The sequence below is a fragment of the Coffea eugenioides genome, chromosome 1 (assembly GCF_003713205.1).
Source record: "Coffea eugenioides isolate CCC68of chromosome 1, Ceug_1.0, whole genome shotgun sequence".
Classification (NCBI taxonomy): domain Eukaryota; kingdom Viridiplantae; phylum Streptophyta; class Magnoliopsida; order Gentianales; family Rubiaceae; genus Coffea; species Coffea eugenioides.
Window position 1 is genome coordinate 37,568,333 of NC_040035.1, and position 11,650 is coordinate 37,579,982.

General features: G+C 37.9%; 1 protein-coding gene across 1 annotated transcript; it reads left to right on the forward strand.

Annotated features, from left to right (window-relative positions):
- Positions 1-1,120: 1,120 nt before the first annotated feature.
- LOC113780490 (protein NRT1/ PTR FAMILY 4.5-like) lies at positions 1,121-3,731 on the forward strand. Its single transcript, XM_027326290.1, has 6 exons — positions 1,121-1,160; positions 1,259-1,343; positions 1,523-1,740; positions 1,830-2,252; positions 2,342-2,448; positions 2,583-3,731. Exons 1-6 carry the CDS (start codon positions 1,158-1,160, stop codon positions 3,439-3,441), a joined length of 1,695 nt encoding a protein of 564 aa, XP_027182091.1. The 5' UTR covers positions 1,121-1,157; the 3' UTR covers positions 3,442-3,731.
- The last annotated feature ends 7,919 nt before the right edge of the window (positions 3,732-11,650 follow it).

Here is an 11,650-nt window from a genome sequence, read left to right on the forward strand (position 1 = left end):
CTATCATGTTGTAATAGGGTCAAAAGATGGCGAAAATTTTCTCTTTGGATATGATTAAAAAGTTAAGGAAATTATCATCAACAAATATCAAAGTATCAATACCATATCTCCGTTGTCAATAAAAAATTGAAAAAAAATATATTGTGCAACTTTTTTGAATAAATTATTATCGTCAAACCTGTGTACAAGTTTCATAAAAACCACATCTTCACCAAGTCTATAACACTCATTACGCAAGGAAAAGTCAACTCATTACAATGCAGCATAAATGAAAGCAACAAAAGACATGGTCAAGTCTTCTTCACAAGTCTAGAATTTATAGCCCTTCGTTTTCCTTTTCTTCCATGCACAAAATGGATTCATCAAGAAAAGGAGAACAAGTCCAAAATTTTTGACAAAGGATCATAATGTGAAAGCCCTAAACTGACGGCTATTAATGGTTCTTAGTAGCACAAAACTGAAAAATTCAAACACAGGAATCTTGTTTCTTGTTGTCTTCCTAAGAAACTAGGCCTTAGTTGACCCAAAGAAATAACAAGAAGGATATATACTAATAGTGAGATAATTAAGTATCCAGTCAATTTCTGTGATAATTCAACTAATTTCCTTGTGCTAATAGCAATATCTCAAAAGAAAATTTTGGGTCAGGAAGTGAATAAATAGTTCCTCAGTACTTCTGTCCCTTCTGGACCACTAATGTTAATAATCTAACACTTCTTACTCTCAGAGTATTCATATTCAACAGTAATTAAATAATATTAGCTAAAGTTGCCAAACTTTATACAATATAGCACCAAATAAATCCCCTGAACTTTGAATGAAAGAGATATAATTTCTTATGATCCTAGTTGCTTTTAACAAATACAAACCAATTTATTTTGTATTTTTTGTGGCCCAGATGGATTTAAAGAATATATAAGTGTGTCTGTTATTGTCTAGGTAAATTGAACAAACAATAAATAAAGGAAGCAAGATTGTGATAGGAAAGTCAAAGGAACATAGAATCCAAGACTGAGCCACCGTATGAACTTCGAAAATCTGACGCTGCTTCCTGTATAAAACTATAAATAGACATTCCCATCCATAGTGATTACTCATCAAGCATTTGAACTCATCAGCTTCAGAATCAAGTTGGATTGCACTTCATCACTGGAAAAATGGTATAATGCTGAGAATTGAAATAAAAATACACAACCATCTCTTGCTTTCTTAGTGAAATATCTCTCCATAACATCAAATTTTTTGGTTATTCATGCAGGATGTAGAGAATGGTGAATCTCCAATTAGTTCATACCCATTGAGTAAGGAAAAGGGTGGATTCAAGGCATGCATGTTTGTATTAGGTGAGTGTTTACATATGCATATATCTTCATGGTTTAAAATCACTGGGAGATACACAGGCAATGGAAAACACCTCCCCACTATCCTCCTTCCCCAACTCTTATTTCCTGGCTCTGAGCCACTGCTTTCATCGGGTTCAAACTTCAAATTTAGTGATGGAAGTGATTTTTGTTTCTGTTAGTTTTGACGACTCTGGAGAACATTGGATTCGTGGCGAATATGTCATCATTGGTTCTCTACTTTCACTTGGTGATGCAATTTGATCTGTCCACTTCTGCAAATACCCTCACAATTTTCCTGGGATCAACTTTCTTGCTCACAATCTTGGGAGGTTTAATATCAGATACTTACTTGAACAGACTCTACACATGCGTATTGTTTAGCATCTTGGAAGTTCTGGTAATGGAGTTGAACATAATGAATTCTAGCATTTCTAGTACTTACATCCCTCTTCGTTTCCTCCTCACTAATCCATGTTTTCACTACAGGGACTGCTCTTGCTTTACATCCAAGCAAAGTCACATAAGTTGCAGCCTGACCCCTGTGGCAAATCAAGCTGTGTCAAAGGCAGTGAAGCTGTCATGTTCTACTGCACCATATTCCTTTTGGCACTAGGTGCTGGTGGAGTTAAAGGATCGGTTGCAGCACTTGGTGCTGACCAATTTGATCAGAAAGATCCAAAGGAAGCAAAGGCACTTGCAAGTTTTTTCAACTCCTACCAGTTCAGTATAACCGTTGGATCCATAATAGGAGTTACTATTGTGGTTTGGATAGCTATGAACAGAGGTTGGCACTGGGGATTTTTGATATCTCTAATCGCAACTTCTATAGGAGTGGTAATTCTTGCACTTGGAAAACCTTTCTACCGCATCCAAGCACAAGGCGCCAGCCCTCTGGTTAAGATATCTCAGGTACTTTTTATCTCTTTTATCTCATTTATGTGCTTGAAATTTCCATTTTGTTCCACATATTCTTATCCGTTATCAATTTGTGTTTTCAGGTTATTGTCGCTGCAATTAGAAACAGAAATGTACCCCTGCCACAAGATGCCAATGAATTATATGAGATTGAAGATAACGATGCAATCTCGCATACTAGCCAATTCAGGTAGTCAAACAATTAAAGACTGAAACATGAAAAAGAAGCAAGAAACTAGGAGTTTATTACAGTTGTATTAGAATAATATATAAAATTAGCTTCTCTTACACTAAAATTTTCAAATAATCTCAATTTTTAAACAGATTGCTAGACAAAGCTGCCAGTGTTCGACGAGGGATGGATCCGGTGCCATGGACAGTCTGCACGGTAACACAAGTAGAAGAAGTCAAGATACTCATCAGGATGCTCCCAATAATTGCTAGCACCATTATAATGAATACATGCATGGCACAGATGCAGACATATTCAGTTCTTCAAGGATACATCATGAATACACATTTAGGATCTTTCAAGATTCCATCAGCTTCAATTCCAGTGATTCCCCTGATTTTCATGTCTATTCTGTTACCAATCTACGAGTTTTTCTTTGTCCCACTAGCTCGAAAAATCACTGGTCATCCAACAGGTATCACTCAGCTTCAGCGCGTAGGCATCGGTCTTGTACTCTCTGTCATCTCAATGAGTATAGCCGGAGTTGTTGAGGTCAAAAGAAGACATAAAGCACTAGAGGATCCATTACATCCTATAAGTCTTTTCTGGCTTTCTTTCCAATATGGAGTCTTTGGCGTTGCGGACATGTTTACAGTGATAGGACTTATAGAGTTCTTCTACAGAGAAGCTCCCAAGTGGATGAGATCTCTCTCCACTTCTTTTGCACTTTTATCACTCTCTTTTGGATACTTCTTAAGTACTGCCTTTGTCAACCTCGTGAATGCTGTAACCAAGAAGGTCACTCCAAGCAAACGAGGATGGTTAGAGGCACCAGATTTGAACCACAATAAGTTGGAGCTTTTCTACTGGTTCTTAGCCATCCTAAGTTTGCTCAATTTTTTTAACTATCTCTTTTGGGCTTCATGGTACAAGTACAAGACAGATGCAAATGATGAAGAAACACAAAGCAAGGCTGTGAAAGGAACATCTGCAGTTGCTGCTGAAAATTAAATTGGGCATGAATTTCTACTTCCAGTACACTCAGCAGGATTGAGCTGCGATTGCATTCATTCATCGATCAAGGCTATAGATATTTTCCCCTTTCTTGTCCTCTTCTCATTTAGGATTATTTGCATTATGTGCTACACAAAATTGTGCAGAATAGCATTATTTGCTAGTCATTTGTTTGCAGCTGTAACTTTTTATTCTGTAAGTTTTGCGATGAGAGTGAAAGTTGTAATTGATGATAAGAAGGATAATATACTCTTTCATGTACTCAGCAACTCTGATTAATAGGTTCACAGGCATTTTATATATGTTTTCTGAAGACCAAGTCTACTTGTCCTTAGTTTTCCATCAAACAGATTAAAACAGCTAGCCAGCTTCCAATTTCTCCTCACAAGAACCTTAGGCTTAAATGCTTCAGAACTCCATTTTTACAACTTCCAACAAAAGGTTGTTGAAGGTCCTGTACAACCATGGTTCAAAGACTCGGACTCGGCCGAGTCGTCACCGTCTCGGGCCCTCCCGATACGATACCGGAACGATACGATTTCGAGATACTTGACTCGCCGAGACGTCACCGTGAATGGTTGAAACTATCAAGTCACAACGAATCACTCCGAGTCATCCCGAGTCAACTCGAATTTTATTATTTTTACTAATTTTGTAATTATTTTTATTTATCATATTTTTTACAATTTTTAGAATATTAAATATTTCAAAAATTTTCGTCTCGCCAAAACTGCGACCAATATGCCGAAATCGATGTGAAACTGTCCAGACCGCGACCGCGACTTTGAACCCTGTGTACAACACATTTTGCTTTTCTGACTGCCTATTCGTGGATATTAACAAGAGAGCTATAAGCAGATGAAAATGGTTCACAAGACTACAGACTCCCATCACTCAAAATTGCTTTTCCAATTCTATAAGAAGGAACGTAATGAAAAAGATCGGAGCTGTTGTTAGCTAGAAAGCGTGTAATGGATATTTCTCCCAAATGGGGATCATACTTTTCTTTGGTCTGATTGGTGGCATCCAAGTGGCATGGGATGGACACACCAATGGATGTGACTTTTGGCACAGTAATTTTGGACTAACTTTTCCTCGCATAATCCTATTGACTGATTGCGGAAGCAAGTCTGTGACAAGAACCAGAATGCTACCTTTATCTTGGACTGGCTCGTAGGAAATGCTTAATGCTAAAGACAGATTATATTACTTGGAGGTTTCCTGTTCAGCCCAAGTGTCTTTTAACAACAGCAGGCTGTGATTGTCAGGCAAGGGATCACCATTTCTTTTGCTGTCCTCATAGTTCTTGAATCTAGGAAAAGGTTTGTTTGCTATTTCCAATTCATAGACAAACTGCTAGAAATTGTCATCGAAAGCCTTTTCTTGGCTTGACAAGAAATTTGGCCTTTATTCCCACTAATTAGCATATCTGATCTCTACTAAAAACTACAAAACCTATGTTTCCATCAAGGTACAACAACACACAAGTTTAGTCCTGCAGTTATTTCGTATCTTATGCTGAAGTAATAAATGTGAAAGAAAGATTGAAAAGCTTCAGCTGCCCCAAAAGTAAACAAGAATAGCAAGACAATGCACATACATACCATTTTTCCACATGAATTATACTTAAATTATGTAAGAATTTGCCTTGTTCATTAACTTGATAGCTTGGAGCCCTCTCCATTAAGTTTTCCATTGTGCATTTTGAAGAAAATGCTGATCAAACTGGGAAGATAAATATAAGTAATATTGATCAGAAGAAAAAGGGTCAGATTTACTTCATATTTTTGTTGTTACGAAAATACATTGCCTTTGCGTCCTTTGTCACTAGACACACAACAGACAGCAATGTAGACTTTCCAGCTCTGGTTGTATTAAAGCAGCGCCTCTACCAGATAATCAGATTTAGGTTCTGCAAATAGTATTGTAATAGTTCCACAAATAGACCCTCTTATGAAATCAAGAATTACAGAACAAGAAGAAAGCAGGGGATGAAGAAGGAGCGGATTGATGTTCCTGGGCAGAAGTAATGCAAATAAGTAAAAGATTTTCTATCCAAAGAAAAAAAAAGGAAAAAACTTTATAAAATGGTTAATTGCACTAAACCCCCTAAACTATTGGCCAAGTTCCATCTTACGTTTAACTGCTCAATTGTCTAGACATATTTGCACTTTCTTGCCATTTTTGCTCTTCTGCCGAAAATTAAGAGCCAATTATTTGTGAGGTCAGCTTTGACTTTTAGCAACAAACTGGTGTAGTCTATGATTTTACAAGTCCAAAGCGGTCAAGTTCAATTTTGGACTTTTAACCTGGGACTTGGATTTTTTTCGTGGGCTGCTCACTTTTGTGAGCATTTTGGGCTCTAGTCACAGCCCAATAACTTCATCTAATTGTTTGGAACAACAACTACTAAGTTGGTTGGTTAAATTGATGATCCAATATTTTTCTCAAATAAAAACAATCTTGGCTGGCCCAACTCAAAAATAAAATGACTCATCCAATTAAAAACTAAAGAAACAGGCAATTCTCTCCCTCCTTTGAGAATTGTCACCTCGAGAAGCATTCTCCAATGTCCAGTTATCCCCCTTTGAAAGAAAAAATTCTTCTTTTAAATCTTTTATTTTACATTATTGATGGTGGAAGCAAACATGTTTTCCCTTTCTTTTTCTATCTTTTGTTTCATATTCATGGTTTTTTTGTACTTATCTTATTTTTCAAATTTTTTTGATTTTGGAGTTAATCTTACAAATCCTATCAGATTTGTTATTGACTCTTCTTTGTTTAATTTAAGATATGGGACAGATTTGTTCATGATTTTATTGATTCATTAATTTTCTTATGAAATACTTTTTTCTTTTATTTGGTGGATGGATTAGAAGGTACTAGATCAGTAAATCTTCTCTTGAAGATATTACAAAATTTAGGGTTTTCGTCTTGATTTTACATATTTTCTGCTTATTTACTATTTTTAATTTCTAATATTTACTCACTTTACTGCTACAGCTACTGCTACTGCTACTACAGTCACTACTAGTCTAGTATTCTACTACTATTATCTATAGTACTTTTTTGTCTGAACGGATGCTTGGTAGTAACTACTTAAGCTTACGGTTAAAAATAATGACTATAGCTCCCAAATTAGTAACATATAAAATTATATACAAAACTAATTAATTACAATTGCATGTAGTTAATCAATAGTTTTATTCTACTTAGAACTATTTGTAATTATTATGTTATACTTATAATTTTTATTTATATTTATTTAAGTGATGTGGGGAATGGGACGGAAGATCTGGTGGGGATATGCTTGTACACGATAAAATTTCAAGTCTGCAAAACGACAAGAAAAAGAAATACACGACAAATATATACTATATAAACTTAGAAAAATATGTAGGTACAATCTCTGGAAGTTTCTCGAACTTATGGAGAGTTTCCTTCGATTCTTCTCCTCGAACAACAATCCAAGGGCTTCGCAGCTTGTTCTTGGATCAACCACCGACTCCTTCAAATCTTGATATGGAAGATTTGAAGGATTTGAAAATACTTGAAGGCTCAAGCCTTGATATGCGGAAGACTTGAGGAGCTTTGAGACCCAGACCTTCGTAGCTTGAAGCTTCAATACTTGAGTGTATGAGATGTTTCTTGATATCTCTGTGTGTCCCCTTAACTTGGTTGAGAGACCTCTATTTATAGTTGTAGCAAGAGGTGGAGGTTGAAAACCTGTGTACCACTTTACTTGCCTTGCAAGACGTGCAGTCATATTAGGACTGTGCCAGTCAAATATTATCTCTTCATTTTATATTTATCAATAAAGAGATAGGTAATTTCCCGATTGGCCAAGCCTGTGGGGACAAGTGACGTGGCGCCATTTTACTGGCCAGGCCATTGCAGTATATAAGAGATATACTTGGATTAAATAACTCTAAATATTATCCCTTTAATAAGAAATAAATACTTAGATATTTATCCAATAGATATGTGATATGATATGATTTGGTTGGTGAAGATACCCCTGCGATTTGAATTGGTTTGGAACACCTCAACTTGACACGTGGAGGAATATAATTGGCTATTTAATAACCAAACTTTCCAAGTGTACATGCCATATGGCAATATCCGATTGGATAAAAATATTTTATAGACCAATGGTAGTTTTTGGAATTTAATTAAAATTCCATTGTCTACAAATGCCCCCTCGAAACTTGAGCGTGAATGCTGGATATCGGAGCAAATTTTGAACGGACAAGTTTTGACACATATTTTTTTGCTTCAATTTGAACACCACTGACATATTAGTTTTCAAGTGAAACCCATAAATGGGCTAAACTTCAAGCTTTGCAAACTTTATATCAATTACTTGTATCACATATGATAGTTACGTGGAATACCAACAATGCATCCCCTATTGAGCTCAATTTCCAAGATTGCTAGCTTTCAATTTCCCGAGACCGGACCACCTTATATCAATTTCCCAATGCAATCCCGTAGTCCAGTGTCATGCATGGCTAGCTTTCAATTGCTAGCTTTCAATTTCCCAATGCAATCCCGTAGCTTTACTCAAAATTTTGCACTTGGTATATCAATTCGTGAGCTTTGCTTATAAGATGGCCATGTGGGATCCACCAATTCATGCAACATTAGTTATATCAATTTCAGGATCATGCCAAGGCTTTGTCGGACCATCAACTCCAGGAGCAATGCCGTGACCTCTGAATTGGTGATAAAGTAGCCACCAATTTTAATTATAACCATTTGTCCTCAAGAAAGCCCAATGTATTGATTTGTGGGACATTGCATATTACATGCCTGATCATTCACGTGCAAGCCATTTCAAAGATGAAATCCTAGGAATCCAAGTGAAGTCTATTCATGGACTTTATCAATGCCGTGGCTTTACTCAAAGCTTTATTCAAAGCTTTGCAATTTAAATATCAATTCATTGACCTTATCCAAAGCTTTGCAGTGCCTGGCTTTTTGAATCAATGACTCAACTATGTAATAAGGCCATGCAAAATGCCACGCATGTCTCTGGCATATAGATTGGTGAACCAGTGATCTCAACTCCCAAGACCAGATCATACCATGCAACATCCTCAAGTCGGTGATTCGTATAAATCGCCTTTTACTTGCAGGAATTTGAGCATTACGCACACAAAAAATCCTTTTCCTTGCACGGCTCAAACAAACCTTTCAAAGCTAGCACTTGCATCCTTGGTGAGCTACACAATCTTGTTGCTGAATTAGACCCGAAAACTCAAGAGGAAGTCCCATACAAATTGCGTTAAACATTCGTTGAGATCTGCTCAAATTTCTTTTTAGCATTCCCGAATTGGTTTCAGTTTTGTTTTTTTTTTTTTGGCTTGAACGTCATAAGAGCAAGAGCTTCAATTTCAGTCAGCTTCTTGTCGCAATTCTAGGATTTGTATCCTTGATGAACTTAAACATTTGAATCCTCTCCCTTTTTTTTTTTTTTTTTTTTTTTTTGGATGAGGTCGAAGCTTGAAGAGTAACCCAATGCAATTCCTCAGGGAATTACTCAGCCTATAGAAGTTGGCAGCCAGCTCCCGAGGCCAGATTCCAAGTGGCATGCGATTTCCAAGTAGCATTTGATATTGATGATTACTAAGAAAGTCCTGCGGCCAGATTCCATGTAGTATTCCTTTTGTTAGTCTATCATACGCACAAGACTCCTTGCCCTTCATGAATTCAATCAAATCCAGCCTTTGAGGACTTGGGGAAATACTTCGGTGATGACTCATACAGGTAAGAGATCAACTTCCAATTATAAAAGAAGATCAACCCGCCAAGCGTACTAACTAAATTCCCGTGGGAAAGGAGGCCTACTTGGACTCAAATTAGACCATTATTCCAACCTGGACTCTCCTTGAATGTGCGGCGCGCGTCTATTATAAATACTTAGGACCAAGAGCTTACTTTTAATCAAAAACAAGAGCCAATCCTCTCTTCTTTTTTTCCCTTCATACTGGTACAATCAAGCGACCGCCGCTTGAACTTTGTAGACCTCTCCCCTTGTGTAGTCTTCGAATTGCTATGCCATCAGACGGGAGCCGCTGCAGAGTTTAGCTGTGGCTACTACTGCAGTTTGGCCAGCAAGAGTTGCTGCCCCTTTGCTCGTTCACTGTTGCTGCTTTTTTTTTGTTTTCGCTGCCCACAACTTGAAAACTGCTATCCGGAATTGCTACGGTTACTATAGCTGGCGTTTATCGCTACTAGTGTAGAATTCCTGTTGCTGATATCGCGTTGATTTAGGTGATTATCCCCAACCCTCATTCACTTTTCATACATATTGATACCTTTAATATATATCGCCATCCATTGGTCGCACTTGGACACTTTCCTTTCATCGAATTTTATTTCTTTCTTCAGCCGCATCAACAAATTGCCGCTACCGCCAGAGCTAGTAGCCATCTGTTGGTTACAAAAGAAGAAAAAAAAAGTCCTTCGCTTCCCAGGTACTTGCGGCTCCACCATCTTTACTTGCAATAATTACTTATTACAAGAAGCTTTAGTCAATTGAGATGCTTAGAGTCCCACGATTTTACCAAATAATTTCTCAAAATATTGCTTGAAAAAGAAGCTTGGGTTTCGGCTGGAAGGCTGAATCTAACCGCATGACGATTGACCTAAAATATTATTTGAGATGCCCTTCAAATATTATTTGAGAATGAGGATTGGCTCAAAATATTTTTTTTTAGCTATTCCTTGGGGCTAAAAATTTAATCTCAATTTTCGTACCATCCTTTTTTTCTCTCTTTTTTTTTTTGTTGTCTTTTGTTTTGTTTTGTTTTGTTTTGTTTTTTTTTTTCCTCATCTATTAGGATAATACCCAAATATGATATTTGAGCACAAATTTTCCCCCTCTTTTTGCTAGAACTTTGACCTTAAAAAAATATTTTTTTTTTGTTTTTTTTTTTGTTTTGCCCCCCAAATATTCCTACTATACATGGTTTTGATCTAAACTTTGTCAACTTACCTCTTTGTAGACAACTCAAGCTGCGCTTGAAGAGGGGTTTGAAACAATTCCGGGGATTTGAGAAGAGGCAACCAATTAGGTAATTTAATTACCAAACTTCTTGCACGAAACTCCTGTATCCTCTGATATCTTCTTTTACCAAATTCCAGCAATCATGCAAATTAAGGACTACGCCGTGCCAGTGCCGCATATTTCACTGACGGATGAACGGGGAGGAACTCAATCAAAGAGCTTGTCACTACATGTTTACAAACCAGCAATCGGCCCGCTTGCTGAATCCTTCATACCCCTTGAAGGGTGCTTTCATCTCGAAGATTGGACTAGCAAGTGGACCAAGAAAGTGGTGGCACCGTCGACTTTCTCCACTACATCGAGGGAAGAAGAAGTGGTCGTATTAAACTCGTCACTTCACAATGGAGATCCAGAAATAGCCAAATTCACGCTTCCGTTCGTGGGTTTCAATGTTGACAAAGCTACATGGAAAATCCCTTCGTCCTTCTTTGGTGAGGCGTGCTTCACTTCTCATTATTGGGAGTGGGTTGAGGACATGCTTGGAAGGTATAAAGACGTACTCACATGCGCTGGCATATTTGAAGCTGTCTACGCGTCGAGATACTCCTACGACCGCTGTGAAAATATCTTGCGAGCCTTCTTCAAATATTGGTGTCCCTCGACGAACACACTTCATACGCCCGTTGGGGAGTTGTCCATCACACTTTGGGACCTTTATCGACTCGGTGGCCTTTCGATTGACGGCACGTTTTTCGATGAAGTTGTTCCTTCGGCGCGGGAGCTCCTCACTCGTGACAAAGAAGGGAAACCACTTCTCCCTGAAAGTTGCAGGCATCTTTTTTCGGCTTACTACCACCTCTGGACGAACGACCAAGGGGTATGGATGAAGGACTGGATTCGCTTCTGGTTCAAAGCAGAGGCTAGGTATAGGGCTCCTCCGAATAGAGCGAATAGAAGGAAGACCACATCTAAACCAAAAAATGACTTACAACCCTTCTGGAAGCGTGGAGCCTTACGACCTTGCCGATACGAATGACTTCAATGTCCCTTTTGACACCCTGGGTATCCCAGGGTCTCTAAGAAAGGAGACCTATATTGCGGCATTCATAGCGTGTTGGATCTGCAAGTTCCTTTTGCCAAGCAAAAAGGTCGACCGTATTCGCCCAAGTGTTTTCAAGGTTGCATGCTTAATGG

Excerpts from the sequence above, each read along its gene's own strand:
- LOC113780490 (XM_027326290.1), top strand. Across the intron at positions 1,741-1,829 it reads TTAGCATCTTGGAAGTTCTG|GGACTGCTCTTGCTTTACAT; the intron begins GTAATGGAGTTG and ends TTTTCACTACAG. Across the intron at positions 2,253-2,341 it reads CTCTGGTTAAGATATCTCAG|GTTATTGTCGCTGCAATTAG; the intron begins GTACTTTTTATC and ends TTGTGTTTTCAG.